Consider the following 18,503-nt stretch of genomic DNA (forward strand, 5'->3'; position numbering starts at 1 on the left):
ATTGGATGCCCATATATAAAATAAACGGTAATTCCAACAGCATTTAAGATTGAATGAAATTAGCACTTCTCGACTTTTGTTTACAAACAATTAGCAAATGTAAAATTAAAATGTATTAAACACCGCTAAAAATCCTATCACAAAGCTTATATTTGTATTCATGCCTTAATGGCACTTCAGAAATTGCCAATTCTAGTAGCATTGCTAAGTTCATTTCTACGAATATTTGCAAATACAAATATGATTCACTTCCCCTTCTTCAACCTGTTGGATCTTCTGACTGCAGACCCTTTTGAATCACTTCTAATTGCCATTGTTCTGGTAAGGATCCCTGTGGTTTTTGATCTTAAGACTAAAGCAGCACTGTCGTTATGCCTGATTGAAAAACTGGATGAACTACTATTCTCCTCCAGCTGGTTTCCAAGATTCTTCAATCTAGCCATACTTCTCGTGATAACACCTCTACTTTGGGTAATGAAGTTCGTGCCTGTCTCAAATTGACCATCCGCATCTTTGTGCTTAGGGGTAACCTTACCTTTTGAAGGAGTACTAGGGGATCCACTAGGGGATCCATTCTGAACAGAACTGGCAATCCTATTTGGACTTCTAACTTCTGTATTCCTACTGGCTGGCATGCTTCTATTGGTGACCCCTTTACTTGGGGAAAGAACATTCATTCCCATCATAAAATCACTATGAAATTCCTCCGTTCTTGTTTCCTTCACACCCAATATGACATTGTCATCTTTGAACAGCCGGTCAGCTTTTGCCTTCTTGGGATCAATTGCAGTTTCACCTGCTGCAATATCGCAGCTAAATTCTCTAAATACTTCATTGTAAATTTTACTCCCCAGAGCATCATTATCAGAACCTCGTCGAGGAGAAAGCAAAAGATCACGTATTCTAGTCACAGGAATATCATCTAACGAAACTGGCAGACTAGTTCTTGAACACATGTCAAGCTGAACAAATTTTGGTATTCTAGATGGGTTCCCTTTGTCAAGGAATTCTTGGCCACAAGATTGATTGGCAAATTCTTTCCAGTAATATGGAAATCCAAGTCGGAAATGACTGCAAACCTGTTAAATTTATAATTTAGCTAGAAGCTGGACTTTATCTACAAACTCTAAATATTAAAAATATAACTTGAAACACATATAAGAACTATGCAGATATTCTATGTTTTAGCATGCAGCATTTCCAATGTTACATTTACTCAATCCCAGATTAATTATTTTGATTGTACTTCCTAAATGTGTACTAAATCCTTCCCAAATACCCAATTGGCACTTAAAGAAAACCAGACGGGGCTACACTAGGGGTGAGAAAAATGGGAAAATTGTATCACAACACAACTAATCCTCAATTCCATAACCACCGTGGAGTGGTGATATACCTTTCCATATTAATGTCGCAAAACCAACACAAATTATTCATAATATTTCATAAATCTGAGACAAAAATGTTTTCATCTGATGCTGCATGGAGAAGGATGAACAAAAAAGTTTGTGTACCTCCATTGAGAAGCCATTTAGTTGCGTGCGAGACCTATTTATGAAGCCACTGAGTTTAACAGTGATTCCATCTACTGTCTCAAGAGTTGTACTATCATATCTCTTGGCAATGGCTGCAGAACGAAAAGATCTTACCCCCAGACTCCTAAAATATAAATCAATAAGAAACTAATAACAAATCCAATCCATTGATTCAAAAATCAGTATGAGTGAATTGAGGAAGCAACAAATAATAAAATTATGTCAAATGAAAAACTACCAATCAGCTAACTTCTAATGGGATCTAATCTATGATAAGGGTTCACAATAACAAACTGTAATATAAGAAAATGAGAAAAATTACAAGAGAATCAAAACGATCGTTTCTAAATCCAAGATGGAATACCGATGAAAGAAAAAGAATGTTTAGGTGCCACAAGAGAGACTGGAATTGCAACATGAAAGAAATCATTCATGCAGCCAAAAATAGCTATGAATTGATGAAAGAAAATTAGAGTGCACAATTACCCCCAAAGCCAAATCATTATCCTTAGTATTCTTGATTCGGTGGAAAATTTTTGAAGTAAATAATTTGTTACGCAAGGCATGAAACTGGTAAAATTAAATACAAAATTGTGCAATAAATATATGTTTTCTAAGCCTTCTTTTTCAACCAAGAGATCATCAGAGAGAATAACATCCCTTAAGACACTTAGCTGAGATTAATCCTCACACTATTGCTAACCACTAAAGGTTTTTGACCCCATGAACAAACCAGCGCCCACACAAGTGAAGCCAAGGGAATTTTGAGTATGTCTATATACACCCATTCAATTGCTAAAGGATAACAAAAATAATACGCTGATTCCTCTCATAAAATGATAACCTAGCATAATAAGTTTATATTAAATGAAAATAAAAATTAACTTAAATAAACCATTACTTCATGCTTGTCTTATTTAAAAAGACCAAGATGTTATACAAAATTTCATTAAACTGAAAGGTATTCCCCATCATTTCTTATCAAAGTTCCTAAGAAAATGAAACCAAACAATTAAAATGAAAATAAATAAATAACAAAGAACTGCCTTACTCTCTTGTAGCAAACCCACCAACAGCTAAGCCCTTATCCTCCTTTGCTTTGACCAGCCACCATTCATACAATACAACCTATACAAAACAATTAAACAAAGCAAAAACATTGATGTATGGTCACTCAAGCAAAGATTGAATAATAAATTAAGAAGAATCAGGGCATACAGTGTTCAATGACAAAGAAGACAGTTTAGTGAACCGGATTTTGTGAGTTTGAGGATTCAGGTCGGAATCCGGAACCACTTGAGACGGCTGTCTTGCATTTGCAGATCCAATTACTGAGCTTTGTCGTCTTGTTTTCACCATTGTTAATTGGGAAATGTTATTCTTCTTTTGCTCTGACAATTGAGTTTCTGGGTTAGTCAAACAGCGAACCCTCTGCTTACTCCATCTTTAAACTCACTCCCATACTTGTCTTCTTCAAAAATTCATAAACCCACATTTATCAATACGTTTTAGAAAACCAGGAACACTGTAAATGCAACAAAAGAAAAAGAAATGAATTTTCGTGCGGCTTCTATGTGCAGAGTCACCCATTAGATGTTTATATTCTGATTGTGTAGATTACCCAGTTGATTTAAGTAAACAAAGAAAAATTAAAACTACTAAGAAAAGTAAACCTGCAGAAGCTTCGACTGTGAGTCGGCTCGGCCAGTTGACGGAGCATAGCATAAGTTTTGATACGAAATACTCAAATTCCGCCTTCATATACTCCGCAAAAATAATACGCATTTAAAAGGATGTAGAATAATAATTATGTCATTTGTAAAGAAAATATAATTGATGATATATCGCTTTGCCATATGTCTTGTTCCCACCCAAGGTTAAGTGTGCACCCAAATATATATAGACTAATTTTTAAAAATTTAAACTCTCATTTACGAAGGAAATTCAGTTAAAAAACTTAACTAATATTAAAAAAATTATTATTTAATAAAAAATTTAAAAGACTAAAAGTTTATTGTATTTTCATCATTCGATTTAAAAATCCAATAATTTTCTCTCATTTTAAGTTTAAAAATTGGTAATTTCTCTTTTAGATTTTGAAACTATTATGGACGATAGTGAAGTTTATTGTCTCTGGTTACGTTAGCTCTCTCTCCTGATTTATCCCTAATGAAGACGATTTCATCTTTGTCAGAGGTAATAATTTTAATCAAAGACATGAGTTGATTGGTAGGGAGAGATACCCTAGGTGAGAGGACAAATGCGGTTAGAGACAACGAATTTCGTAGTCTCTGACAACAGTTTCAAAACCCTTTGGGATAAAATTATCACTTTTTAAATTTTAAGTGAGAAAAAATTATTAATTTTAAAACTGATAGAGGAAAAATATAATAAAATTTTAATTTTTTAAATTTTTTATTAAATAATAATTTTTCTCTTAATATAATTTGGTTTATAAGGAAACTTTAAATTTTTAAAAGTTGATGGGTAAAACCTTAAAATTATACCTACCCTTGGGTGGGAATAAGCCTTTTGGCCTATACCGCTGTAAAATTTTGGGAGAAAGATGTGAAATAACAAATTCTTACGCTATAATTTTTTTTTTTCACAATTTTAATTAACTATAAAAAATATTTAAATAATTTTATTTATTTAATTTTAAATTTAAATTTTATATACATATCATGTTATGATTTTATGTCTAAGATCTACACACTTTGTTTTGAGTATTTGTAAATGACATACTTTTGACCTTTTTGTTTTATCAAATAATATTATTTCAGGGTATTTTAGTATTATGATATGTTTGAAATTTAGTCTAAGTTAATATAAGTATATCATGCAAATAAAGTAAAGTCAAATTGCACCTCTCTCTCGAGAACAGTAATTTTGAATGGAATGTTACAAATGTTTAACTTTCAATCCTTCTAATCAAAATTAAACATGTTTGGGCTAAAATATATATATATATATATATATATATATATATATATATATATATATATATATATATATATATATATATATAAAATAATAAAGTGTCCTAATCATGATGTTCTACTTAATAGTAATTTCTTATGCAGAATTACATTTTGTTTTTTTTTTTTTTCATATTTTTGAGATGGATGAAGATGAATTTCTTAACTTGAGGATGTGAATTCACCATCATTCTTCACATTTGTTTTCTTTGAAGAACAAGAGAAGCATCATGTTCCACTTCTTATTTGGAGACAATGGTGAAAGGTCAACATATGTTGGTAAAATTGAAAGCTGGTCAAATAACCGAAGTTAAGGCACAAGGCCTCCCCAGTGCTACAGCCTACAGGTGTCCAAGTCAAGCTTGTGTGCTCATAAATGCTGATATGTTTCATTTATGTTTAGTACCACTATGGCAACAAAGTTCTCTCCATACTTTATTACTTGTATTTTGAAAAATCAATAAAATTACATATATATTTTTTTAAATAGGTAATTAAATAATTTTAAATTAAATATAAAATAATATTTAATTATATAATGATACATTTTTAATATATCTAATTATGACCTCAAAACAAATAAACATAACATTATTTTTTGAAAGTTGCATTGCAAATCATATACACTTCAACTTTCAGGTGCAATTCCTATTCCCGTGGATTCCTTCTTATACACGCTTATTTGTAGTCTTTTAATTAAAAAAAAAAAAATTCTTAAAAATAATTTATATTAAACTTAACGAAGTTCCATAGTTTGTTGTTCGTTATTGTCTTATAAGAATCGGCATTGACGTAAGATAGCACCATTTTTTTCTGAGTTGCTCTAAAAATAAAATCTCATTTTTCAATATAATAATAAGTATTTTCCCTCTTCACATAAAAAGGTTCACTTGTTTCTCTCAGCAAATACGCCATTGCACGCTGATGATCTGCATTTTCAATGGATCCTCCTCCCTCTGATTCAACTCTCCCTTTCCACTTTGACAATGACCAGCGAGTCTACTTGGTTCCTTATAGGTTTTAATTCAATTCAAATTCAATTCTATACAAATTCAAATTCTTCAACGGTTCAACCCTAGCAAAACTAATCAAGCTAAACCAATACGTCTTCCTTTTAACTCTTTCAATCACATTTCGCATTTGAATTAATGAATACAATTTCTGATTTAGATTGATACATGAATTGGTTTCCTTTTTAGGTGGTGGAAAGCTGCGCAAGAATCAACATCTGATTCGGATGTGAAGATAGGAATTTTGTACACAGCAACGCCAGGGCCGTCCTATGCGGGTCCAATGAAGATCATTAACAACATTTTTAATTCCGACCTTCTTTTCAATCTGAGGAGAGAAGAGGAATCTTCGCAAAATGGCGACAGTGGTGAAGTGGGTATCTCCGGACGGGACTATGCGTTGGTCCCTGGGGAAATGTGGTTGCAGGCGCTTAAATGGTGAGCTCTGTGATGTTAATTAATGGGCCTTTTTCAATTTTATTGGGATAGCATTATCTGGTGGTAATTGAGATCTGTGATATCAAGGTGTACCCAAATTTGTCTGCTTTGCATGCTATGTTTGTTATGGCATGGATTTTTGATGGTCTGATAAGAGTTTATGTTAGGATGGTGTTTTACTCTATGAATGTACTTTTAATAATTTGAGTAGCTAGTTAACATTTCTGTGGTGCTAAATTCTTTATGCCTTTGACAATGGAGAGATGTGATACTAGGGATTTTGTAGTTTTATATTCTGTGATTAATGCTAGATCTGGAATACCAATTCTTTGAGCAAAGGACAACTTATTAACAGCTGAATAGCTACCATCTCCTTGAGGCTGGAGCTCTATTTATCTTGGTATAAATTTGGCAGTGCATAGATTATCTATGCCATTTGAAGAGTTTTGACAGTCACCAATGAATTTTCTTCAAAATTTGGTTGATGGAGGCTTTCATTCTAAGTGATCTGGGTCCTTCAAAGTCCTCTAAATCTTTAATATGAGAGGCCTACCTTATAGTCAAACTTCCTTTTTACTAGGTTGTCAGGATCTGACTATCAGAAATTTCTAACTGGCAGCTCCATGGTTAGCTACTACACATTTTAGGAATGCCGCCACTTCAACATCAATTCTACCTGTCAGTTTTGGCAGTGCAAGATTTATATAACATCAATACATTGATGGATGAAGAACAATATCTTTGAATTGGAGCATATATCTGACATTGTATTTTACTTTTTCTGTGTTTACTTGTTCAATCTTCCTGAAAGGCCCATGCTGCTCTGAGATTAAAAAAGAGTTTTCCCTTCTTTTGGCTGATCATACAATATTTTATCCAGTTGGTGGCAATAGACATGCAACTTTAGCCATTCAAGTAATATGATTTATGTCCTTAAAGAAGATCTACTGTGGAGTAATTTATATTAATTGTGGTCATTTTATTTTAAAGAGCAAAGGGTGAGGGAGTTCGTGGTGGAGACATCTTGTGTCAAAGGTCATTTTACTTTTACAATCAGTCTTCGATGTTCTTTTGATGGATGAAAGTTTTGTTAAAAAGATTTTTTTCTTGTTGGCTGTAGATGATAGTAATAACTATAGAACAAGAATGAAAGATTATTTGAGATGTTATGAGAAATGCTAAATTTAAGACTTATGTGTTAGTGGTAAATCAATTTGATAAGCCTTTCATGTTATTTTTCTGATTTGCTACCAGAAAAATTAATAGAAGTTTTTATCATCTATTTATTGGTATTAATTTGCTATTCCATTTAGGCATAGTGATGCTAAAGTTGCAATGAAGAATGGGAAAAGCTGTTTGGCTGCAGAAGATGATATGGCAGATGTCTATCCTTTGCAACTTAGACTTTCTGTACTGCGGGAAACAAACTCATTAGGAGTAAAAATTACCAAAAAGGTTAGTAAAATTTAAACTTTTTTTTGGTTGTTTGAAGTAAGAACCTATATAAATTATGAATTCTTTTTTATGTTAGATTAATGAAATTAGAAAGTTTGTTTTTACTCGTCTTGTGAATTTTAATACTGTAATACCTTTTATCCCTTGATGAAAGAGATTATTAGAACCATGCTAGTTGAATTGCGTATTGCATCAAGTATCAAAGGCCTAATTTTTTGAATGATGTGTCCTGTATCTGGGGGCGTTCAAAATTATCTGAAAATTGAATTGAATCGGTATCTAAATCATAAACCGATCCAAAAAATAAGGTAACCGTAAGACTGGTTCTATTACCAGGAGGAATATTATGAAAACCGGAATTTTGGTTTGGTTTTTGATTTATTAAAATCTAAAAACTGGTTATCCGAACCAAACCGATTTATTTTATATTAAAGTTTATTAAATCACAACACTAAAGTCAACAGGTACTAAAAGGAAAAGTTTGTAGTTGTGGGTGGCATTAAAGCATCCTAACCACTTGCCCTTTGGCTTTCTCTATTCCCTTGAGCAATGTCATTCTCTATTCTCTTTCTCTTGCCCACTTGCCCTTAATTTATTCTCATTATCCATTCCAATCCATAAGTTAAAATCTATTGCTTCTTGCATCTTCTGACTATTCTGAGGATGACTCTCTTGTCTCTTCCGATGATGATTTTAATATTTCGATTCTTGTCTTCTTCAGCTGAATTAGGCTTCAACTCTTTTGATTCCATTTTTTGCCTCTTCTACTCTTCAGTCAATGTTCAACAATAGTCGACAGGCTCCTTAGCCGATGTCGTAATTTCCAATTTTATTTTTAAAACAAATTTCAATATAGAATTCATAAATTGGGTAACCAAAAATTTCGGTTCGATTATCCAATAAAATCAGTTCAGTTATTAACTAGTTTTTATATAAAATTGGATTGGTTTAGTTTCGATTCAAAATTTTCTTCAAACTAAAAATTTAGTTTGGTTCACAAATCCTTTGAACTGGTTTGATTACCCAGTTTTGTACACCCCTACCTGTATCGTGTTATAGGATATGTCTATTTAAAAAAAATAATAAAAATTTTCAATTGCCATGTCATCATTTTAGAAACTATCACAGTCACTTCCGAAGTTTATAGGATATGTCTATTTAAAAAAAATAATAAAAATTTTCAATTGCCATGTCATTATTTTAGAAACTATCACAGTCACTTCCGAAGTTATGAAATTTCACAAATACACTTTTATCATTTCATTACTTCTCCTAAAAGATGTATCAGTCTGTATCGATAATTTTATCAATGTAAACAGATATGTATCGTATCGATTTTGATTCATCATAAGATTTGTATCGTTTCCCACTTTAATCATATTGTATTATATGATACGTATCATGTATCGTATCATATTAATAACCGTGATCAGAAAATTTAACGGATGGATCAAAACACGAGGAATGGTAAAACAAATAGGGTAAGATTCTAAAGACATTAATTTCTTATAGGACCTTTGAAATATCTTTAAAATTGTTCTCTTAAAAAATTCTAATCTTGCATCAGTCTCACTTGCATACAAATAATTTCTTTCTTTCTTTGCTCTTCTAAAATGAACGTTGGAAGATAACTTGAGATATCGAGAATGTTGCCCTACCTATTTAGTAATGTTGCAAGCTAAGTAAAGGCATTAAACAATTTTATTTTTCTTTTTTATTTGAATTCTGGTTTGTGGTTATGAGTATGAATAAGATAAATATACATTGTAATTATGAACTAAGATAATGTATTTGTCATAATTTCTCATATTTATACTTGGGTAAATTTGTTAAAGGTTGCTTAGGCATTACCAACGAGGTTGTCAAAGTGTACGATTGGAAGTTGGAGGATAGAATAAAGTGGCTTAGGTTCCCTAGTCCAACCATTCAATATAAACTTACAGATTGTGATTACGTAAGTATATAATTGATGACAAAATATAATACTTAGGATGTCTGACAGTTACTTAAATACAAGACTCCAAGGACCATTGTGTCCACATATCACCATTTCTCTTCTTCTTATTTATTTTCCGTTTCAATTGGAATTTTCTAGTTAAAGGTATAGGTTGACTTGTTTCCTTATCGGGATATTTTCAAGCCTTTTGTTTTTTCTTATAATGTCTATTCTACACCTCACTCACAGCTAGGTCCTTTTGACCCAGCTGACTTTTTTTTTATGACCAGCAAATTGCCTTCATTAATGGCCCTTTTTGTCACTTTTCGGACCATGCACATATGTGAAGATGCACGACTAATTGGGTCTTTTTATTTTTTCATTTCATAGATTGTGCATATATGCTTTAACTATAAAGCATTTTGGATGTCCTAGAGAATTAGACATTGTAACAATCCTATGATAGTGTTATGATTCTCCAAACTTCTCTTTCGAATTTGGATGGTTTATGCCTTATCAAATTTTCATTTAAAATAATCTTTATGTTTTATGTCTGCATATTGAGTCATTTAGCTTGTTAAGGAACTGTCTTGGCTTTCATTTCTCAACATGAAATTCTTTTCTTGTAGGACAATGCAGTTGAGTTCTTCAGAAGAGCATGTAAGATCTTCAGTATTGAATCTGAGCTGGTAATTTATTTAATTTTTATTTTTTTTGAAGTGATGACTTGGTGAGGTAAAATGTATGGCGTTTTTAACTCAACTATCATACAGCTACGCATCTGGGATTTTTCTGGGCAGACAATCTTGTTTTTCATGAATGACAAAAATAAGCTCCTGAAAGATGGCCAGCGGCAGTCAGATCAGGAAGTATGTTGTATATTTCTTTGATAAGTTATTTGCTCATATTTTAGTTTTATGATTATATTTCATTGTTTTACATCTTTCATAAGGCCCAAGCCCCAAGTTTTAAATTGACCTTTGTACTGATTAGTCGAGGTGCAACTGCAAGCCATTTTTCGAAAGTAGATCCACAATTTGCATTTAGTTATATATTCATCTATGCTGTTGGCATCTGTATTGCATTTGATTCATTTAGTTGGCTTTAGCCAATCACTAGGTTGAACCTTGGTTTTGGACCCTTGGTGAGGTGTTGTTGCCATAACTCAGCATAAAAGACTGAAACAGATAACTTACCTGAATGGCTGACTTATAGATGAGTCATGTAAATTGGCTGAGCAGTGTGGTGTTTTTTAGTAATGTACCAACCATTTTGGTGTTGGCTAGACCTATATCTAAATTCTCAAGTTGAAAACTCTTATTTACTTGGCAAGACCTGGCCTCTTCCTATGGTTGAATTGTTTGTTGGAACCAAAACAGCCAATAGTTATGGAGCCTAAGGGGCAAAACATGTCAGTGTTGAGTTGTGTTTGGATTTGTCTATGGTTTTTATCTTGTCAAAGGGAATCACTCACAATTTTTTTATTAATAAACAAATTTACTCATGAATTTTTAGAATATTTCATGATAGCCGAATCAGCTGGATTAGAGGTGGAGTTAAACCTTGTAGAGCTTGATTATAAGTTCCTCTCTGTTTCATATGGAAGTCTCTGGGAGTGACTTTATTCATGCAATTCAGAATACTAGGTTAATGCTAACTCTTTGGGTAAAACAACATTCCCATGATATAATTACAGAACTCACAGGGAAAGGAATGAGCTGTAAATGGGATATGCATCAAAATTTTAAATCAGCTGTCTACTGAATTATTAACCCTCATTTTATGTGATCTTTATGTTAGTTTGATGCTTGGTACTAAAACTTTAATTCTGTTTTTCTTCAGATTCTCTTGGAGTTGCAAATTTATGGGTTGTCAGATTCCATGAAACGTAGAGAAGGGAAAAAAGATGAAATTGCAGGACAACGGTCCAATGGGACAAGTTCCTCTTTCTGTCATTCACTTATGATGAATGGTACTGCAGGCAATGTAAATGGCAATTTGGGACGTAATACTTCTATAACTTTCTCTGCAAAATCTGGCGAAGCTGGTTCTTTGGGATTAACAGGATTGCAAAACCTTGGAAATACTTGCTTTATGAACAGCGCCCTTCAGTGCTTAACACACACTCCAAAACTTGTTGATTACTTTCTTGGAGATTATTGTAAAGAAATCAATCATGACAATCCATTAGGCATGGATGTACGTTAAATCTGTCTTGAAACTTTTTGTAGTCATATCTGAATTTTATAACTAAATTTCAGTTCAAGTTGGGGGAGAATTGTCCTTTTGCTCAATGCATGAGTTTTTTCCCCTTTTTCAATTAAAAGTATTTATTTTTTGTCAGGGTGAAATTGCTCTAGCCTTTGGGGAATTGTTAAGAAAATTATGGGCTCCTGGAGCGTCTCCTGTGGCACCAAGAACATTTAAGTCAAAGCTTGCTCATTTTGCACCTCAGTTTAGTGGATATAACCAACACGATTCTCAAGTCAGTAAAGTTTACCTTTAGCTATTGAAATTTGGTTTTCCTTACTCCTCTCTCTTGGTGAGAGTTTGCAAAACTAGTCATATTAATTTTATGAATTTGATGAATCTTTGATTATAGGAACTCCTTGCATTTTTGCTGGATGGACTTCATGAAGATCTCAATCGTGTAAAATGTAAGCCCTATGTAGAAGTCAAGGATGGAGATGATCGATTAGACGAAGAAGTTGCTGACGAATATTGGCAAAATCATCTGGCTCGCAATGACTCAATCATTGTTGATGTGTGCCAAGTAAGGATCTATTTTCAAGTTCTTGTGATTTCAATTTTAAATTGATATACATCAATCATTGATAAATACAATGGTGATATACCTTGCTTGATGTTCAGTAAATAATTGACCTATTGTTTTGGCCCTAGGAATGGAATTAATATTTTAATAGGGGAGATAGAGGGAAACTAATTGCTACACAAATATGTGTCCAACTGGATCAAGATCAAAGCTTGCTGATATAATCTGCAAATGGACCTCTGTAATTTCATAGTTTTAGAATACCTGTTAGAAGCTCACACCTTTCCTCCACATGTTCAAGCCTTGACAAAGCTCCTTTTATCCCTTTCTCTATTCTTCCTATGCCCCAAGCCATTTTATCTAGAATGGAGATGTCATTTTTGCTCCAAGCCCAAAAGAATGAAAACAAAACAAAATACAAAATATAATTCTCTGCTGATACAATATCAAAATCTCTTTAATTGGAGCCTTTATCCTCCGGTCTAGAGCAGTTGGGCAGAATTTCAGTGAGTTAGAGTTTCTGGATAACTTAGAAAGTAGATGGAAATAGAATAAAATAGAAAATCTACCTTCTTTATATAGAATTTGACTTGGAAACCGCCAAATAACCGTCAAAACGGGAGTTCCTCTTTACCTGAAGGGGTGTTCCATCGAGGCAATTATCCCCAATTTAGAAAGCATGTTCCTCTTCTTGGAACGACACAACTGATTATGGAACAGGTGTTCCTCCTACAGGAATGACCGTTCAACTCTTTGCTCAATGCTTAAATAGTTTCCAACTCAAGTCACTCGCATACAGTGCATCATTTTAATACACAATTCATATTTAACAAAAGATAACCAAAATAGTGTTATTACATACCTGTGGATATTACAGTTTCAGATGAATATTTAATGTAAATTTGACTTGTAGATAGCTTTGAAATTCTAAATAGGATTTAAACATGGAATTATAGGTTTTGTAAATTATATGGATTGAAGAATTAAATTGGTCAGTTCTATCATTCTGTGATACTGGGCTTATGATGAGATTACATCATGGTTGATTTTGATTCAATTACATAAAGCTGTGGCTATGATTTAATAATCTTAATCTCGATAAAACTCAACTTCACTTGAAATTTACAATTTGAATTACCAATCAGATTAGTATTAGTTTTTAAAAATCATTGGAATATTATTTTTTTACCTTGAAAAAGTCTGACTTCATTTTGAAGTGATTGGCTCACTGTTCTAGGATATTTACGATTACAGCATTAATCACCAAACACATTTGCTTAATTCTGGCCTCAGGGACAATATAAATCAACACTGGTTTGTCCTGTTTGCAAGAAGGTTTCTACCACCTTTGATCCATTCATGTACTTGTCACTACCTCTACCATCAACAACAATGCGGGCAATGACTTTAACAGTTGTGAGTACTGATGGAAATGCTAAGCCATCTCCATATACCATTACTGTCCCCGAGAATGGAAAGTTTGAAGATCTTATTCGGGCTCTAAGTGTTTCATGTTCCTTAGGGGTTGATGAGACATTACTAGTTGCTGAGGTATCTCTATCACAATCTCAATGTGTTAGATAACCTGCTAGTGGATATGTTGAGAATGTTCATATTTTCAGGTTTGGTGGCTAAAGATATATAGTTTTATACAGATTTACAACAACCGCATTATACGTTATCTAGAGGAGCCTGCTGACTCTTTATCCTTAATCAGAGATGATGACCGACTGGTTGCTTATAGGTTGAGGAAAGATACTGACAAAGATCCTTTGGTTGTTTTTATGCACCAGCTGATTGAGGAGTAAGTTTGTTAATATGTCATCACATATTCAGCATGCTGGGTTTTCTCCTTATAAATTTTATATACAAATATATTGCAGTATGTGTGCTAGTGTATGTATGAGGTAATTGTTGTTGCCTATGAAGTTGCTATTTTTATGTTTATTAAGTTACTTTTTATTTAAGAATATCGATAGGCATTTTCCTCTAACACTGATACCTACCCTCTAATCAATTTCGTGACGTCTGTCAGGCAGTGCATCCCTGAGAAACTGACTTCAGGCTCAAAGGCTTTGGGAATACCTCTTGTAGCTAAAATTTACAATACGGTTAATGGATTTGACATCCACAATCTGTATCTGAAGTTGCTTAATTCATTCCTAATACCTGCTGGAGATTGTAATGATAATGATACCTCTGGGAACGCTGCAGCTGAAGAAGTTAGACAGATGGACGACACAAGTAGGGATACAATAGCTTCTCTTACGGATGGGGAAGCAGCCACCCCATCAGACATGAAAGAGGTTGATTCATCCTCGGATGCTGAACTACAGTTTTACTTGTCAGATGAGAAGGGAATGATCAAGCACTTCAAGATAGCAATGAATGAGCCAGTGGAAGTGACAGGAGAATCTAGGCGGATGTATGTGCTTGTATGTTGGCCTAAAAAAGTTATTAAGAGATATGATACAAGACTTCTTAGTACTTTACCAGAAATTTTCAAGTCTGGTTTTCTTGCAAAGAGACCTCAAGAATCTGTTTCTCTGTACAAGTGTCTTGAAGCATTCTTGACAGAGGAGCCTCTTGGACCAGAAGACATGTGGTCAGTGTCTACATCAATACCTTTAATTTTAGCCTAAGAAATATTTTTTGCATTGTATATAGAGCTGCAAAGTTTCACATGAAACATAGGAGTTAAGATAACCTGAACGATAATTGGTTAGTCCTGGTTCTTTGATAAGTTCTATTCTTAATACTTCCTTTATTCTGCTTAATGTTGTGAAACAGAACTTGACGTTGAGGTAAAACTTGCCTGAAGATATGGTTTGTGATTTGTTTACTTATTTACTGATTTCAATGCTTCTATCATCACATATGGCAATATACAGATCAATTATCTTAATCTTAGTTGTACTTGTGGAGAACTTCCATTTTCACAAGAATGAAGATTTATGTCTGCTACACGGTTAAAAGCCGCTGTTGAATTGGAATTTTTCAATAGAATTCCTTTCTAATAACTTTTTATTGTCAGTTGAGACTTTTAAAGCCTTTTTTGTAACCTATTTTTCTAGCTTCCTAATCTTCACATGCTTTGACTTGTACTGTTCAAACTTCCATCTGCCTTTCAGAAAACAAGATCATCAAATGTTTTCTGCTAGTATCTATTGGAAGTACAAAATTTAGATATACACCTCTGCTTTTAAGGTTTACTTGTGATCATGGGTTTTATCCTTAAATAAGGTACCTTTGCTAGCAGTTAATCTTTTGTGTGCTTAAACTATTGTTCTATCAAACTTCACTGGTCCCTTCATAGATACATTTAAAATTTGTGGGGCTACAATGGAATGAATTGATAAGTTCTTGTGCTATATCTTCTGTGTTTTTCTTCTTCATGATATATTGAAAGGTTTGTATACTATCTAGCTTCTTTGCCTCTCATTTGTCTTTCTAATATTTTTAGGTATTGTCCTGGCTGCAAAAATCACCAACAAGCCAGTAAAAAGTTAGATCTTTGGAGACTGCCAGAGATTCTGATTATCCATTTAAAAAGGTTCTCATATAGCCGCTTCTTAAAAAACAAGCTAGAGACATATGTCGACTTCCCCATTGATAATCTTGATTTGTCAGCATACATTGCTTGCAAGAATGGCAATCTATCTAATCGGTATATGCTTTATGCCATTAGCAATCACTACGGAAGCATGGGAGGTGGTCATTACACGGCTTTTGTTCATGTAAGTGGGGTATTACTTGGTTTTAATTTCATTGTGTTAAATCTCCCTCTTTTAGGACACTCCTGGGTAGCAAATGGATAATAACTGTAGCCTCCTGAGGTTTGCTCTACTAAAATAATTTCCCCCTCAGTTCAGGAATAGCAGAAATTACTCTCACTGTTAGCTGTGGGTCAGGCTGACCTTTAAAAAGTATATACCCTTGTCTTTCTCTGAAAAGGCAAGCATAATATTTCTTTAATTTTTCATTTCATAATATTTTATTGTAAAAAATTTAGTGCATGAGGATTTTTTGGGAGTTTCATTAAACACCTTACAAAACTATTAGTCATTTAAGATTAAAAGTATCATCAGTATACTTAGTGTTTTATTATAAATTGTGTTTGTCATATTAAAGATAAAATCCTATGAAATGAATAACATGCATTAGTACTCAACCTGTTGACCAAATAAGGAGGAAAACAGTAAGACAAAAAAATGGTAAATGAGTACAGCAAATATTATGATTAACTCTCATGACAGTATTTCTTTATCACCTCAAGTCTGCCGCATCTCATTGGCTCATTTTCTTCGATCTCAGTAGCATGCAACAGTTTCTTCTCCTTGGTTTCTTTCTGTTTCTTAAGTCTTGTAACTGCCTTGCTAGCTCTGTGCTGCTGCAGCTCATCTCCCTTCCTCACCTCACACTCCTATTGTTTAACTTCTGTCATGCTCTTCAGGTCATATTGCCTCAAATTTTCTGTTCATCTTATTCTCTTTTGGCACCTTTAATTGATGGATTGATCAATTGATTGTACATTTTTGTAAGGCTGGCAAAAGAAATCCAGGGGTGAGAGATCGCTTTTGAGATAACACTTTAAAAAAAATGTGGTTTTTCATTTTCAAATTTTCTAAATTCAAATGGTGTCATTTTGTGAGATTTACTGGATGTTTCTCCAATTCTTGCATTAGTAGGGCAATTTTTTTTCTTCAATCTCAGTTATGCATTATTCAATGTGGTCGTTTTATATAATGGTTCATTTAACACAAACTATGGGGATAACATCAGTCTCTGCTTTCCAATGTTTCCTAAAGTCCAATTTATTATTGTCTTGTCTAAGTGTCACACAATGCTTCTGTTGTTTAATTTAGCATAATCTTATTGATGTTAATGATGGTTAGTGTTAATTTTGAAACTAGAAGGATCTGTTGGTGAGGAGAGTAAGCCTCAGAGTGTGATTGTTGTTACTACTACATTAGATGTCAAACTTATTTTTGACTTTCTTTTTACTTAAGTTTTAGAAATGTTAGTCTATACTCATCATTTTAAATTGGTGGCACCTTTACTGGTTTATGTGGTTGTATGCATCATTGCGGCCTCCATGGGTTAATATGCTGCATGACTATACGGTTGCTGCTTGTAGGTGCTATTACCAACATGTGATTGCAAAGCCAGTCATATATGATAGTACTTACACATAAATCTGAATGAGTGGACTCTTCTATTGTTTTTTCATGATATGTTGCGACCTAGCTAGTATTAACTGTATGAACTATGGACCAGCTATTATGCTGTTGATAGAAATTGATTAATACTGATCAACTTACTTTTACCTGGTTTAATTATTTATTCAAGTTTTTGTGCATGTGCATGTAATAACCAGTTCTTAAGAGGCCTAGGGGCATTAAAATCTGATACTTGATCTTATTGTAGCTATATGGACTTATCTAGCCTTTTACTTCACACATCAATGGCCTGCATTAACAGTTTTTTATCCTTTTTATAATCTTATGTTAGCTTTAGTTAATTGAATTTGTAGTTCTGCCCTGTTGGAAATTCTAATGCTCCTATCAATGGAAAGAGCAAGTTGTGAAGACATATAAATAGTTAATTATGATCTTCCATAATAGCTAGCAGCAGAGCTTGTAAAGAAAAAACAATTTCGACTTTGATTTGTGCTCACGGTCACACACCAGTGCTAAGGCATGTGTATTTGCATAACCATATGATTAATTTACTTGAAGTAGTAGAAATTTTCTTCTTATGATTTACATAAAGTGATCATGTGTGCACATGATGATGCATCAGTGGCTCGTTTGGGTTTAATTGTAATTTTCATTTTGGTGATGTAGCATGGGGGCAATCAATGGTACGACTTTGATGATAGCCATGTTTCTCTGATCAGCCAGGACAAGATAAAGACATCAGCTGCTTATGTTCTTTTCTACAGAAGAGTCGCAGAAGATTACAATTAGATTAGTTGTAAACTTGTGAAAATCCATATTTGAACCTAGAATCAGCAGTGAGAATCATATTGAAGCTTGAACTAACTAGCATTTTTGCCGTGTTAGTCTTAGAAATATCATGTCCTAATAGCATTCTAATTACAATTTTTTGTTGACACTGATAGTATTGAGGATGGAATTGGATGATGATAGGGAGAGTGGAAAAGCTGAGAATAGGTGCTTGAACATAACTGTATCATATCATAGTGACAAATGAAGAGGCTTTATTTTCTTCATCTGTAATCGTATGAAAACGAAAGCCTCTTGTAAGTTTAGGTAGTTTTGCTTTTGGGGGCTGCTTTCAACCCCATTACATTCTATCTTTTATTAGTTCCTTTACTACTCTTGAGTGAAGAAATTAAATTTTTCGCACGTGCAA

General features: G+C 33.4%; 2 protein-coding genes across 5 annotated transcripts; one reads left to right on the forward strand and one right to left on the reverse strand.

Moving 5' to 3' along the window:
- Positions 1-21: 21 nt before the first annotated feature.
- Positions 22-3,346, reverse strand: LOC123224983. 3 transcript variants are annotated; one of them, XM_044648795.1, is made up of 5 exons: positions 3,209-3,346; positions 2,754-3,006; positions 2,587-2,663; positions 1,515-1,659; positions 22-1,079 (listed from the first exon to the last, which is right to left on the reverse strand). In XM_044648795.1, exons 2-5 carry the CDS (start codon positions 2,892-2,894, stop codon positions 246-248), a joined length of 1,197 nt encoding a protein of 398 aa, XP_044504730.1. In that variant the 5' UTR covers positions 2,895-3,006; positions 3,209-3,346; the 3' UTR covers positions 22-245. The 3 variants fall into 3 exon arrangements, with proteins under 3 accessions (XP_044504730.1, XP_044504731.1, XP_044504732.1); XM_044648796.1 differs by having other exon boundaries at positions 2,754-3,060; positions 3,209-3,341; XM_044648797.1 differs by having other exon boundaries at positions 2,754-3,003; positions 3,209-3,316.
- Positions 3,347-5,338: 1,992 nt separating this feature from the next.
- LOC123226111 (ubiquitin carboxyl-terminal hydrolase 8) lies at positions 5,339-18,503 on the forward strand. 2 transcript variants are annotated; one of them, XM_044650595.1, is made up of 13 exons: positions 5,339-5,530; positions 5,713-5,961; positions 7,275-7,416; positions 9,982-10,041; positions 10,126-10,221; positions 11,195-11,551; positions 11,697-11,837; positions 11,955-12,125; positions 13,419-13,676; positions 13,748-13,929; positions 14,161-14,730; positions 15,589-15,862; positions 17,972-18,503. In XM_044650595.1, the coding sequence occupies exons 1-13, from the start codon at positions 5,454-5,456 to the stop codon at positions 18,092-18,094; spliced, it is 2,700 nt and encodes an 899-aa protein (XP_044506530.1). In that variant the 5' UTR covers positions 5,339-5,453; the 3' UTR covers positions 18,095-18,503. The 2 variants fall into 2 exon arrangements, with proteins under 2 accessions (XP_044506530.1, XP_044506531.1); XM_044650596.1 differs by having other exon boundaries at positions 5,340-5,530; positions 13,781-13,929.

Source organism: Mangifera indica, chromosome 9 (genome assembly GCF_011075055.1).
Source record: "Mangifera indica cultivar Alphonso chromosome 9, CATAS_Mindica_2.1, whole genome shotgun sequence".
Lineage (NCBI taxonomy): Eukaryota > Viridiplantae > Streptophyta > Magnoliopsida > Sapindales > Anacardiaceae > Mangifera > Mangifera indica.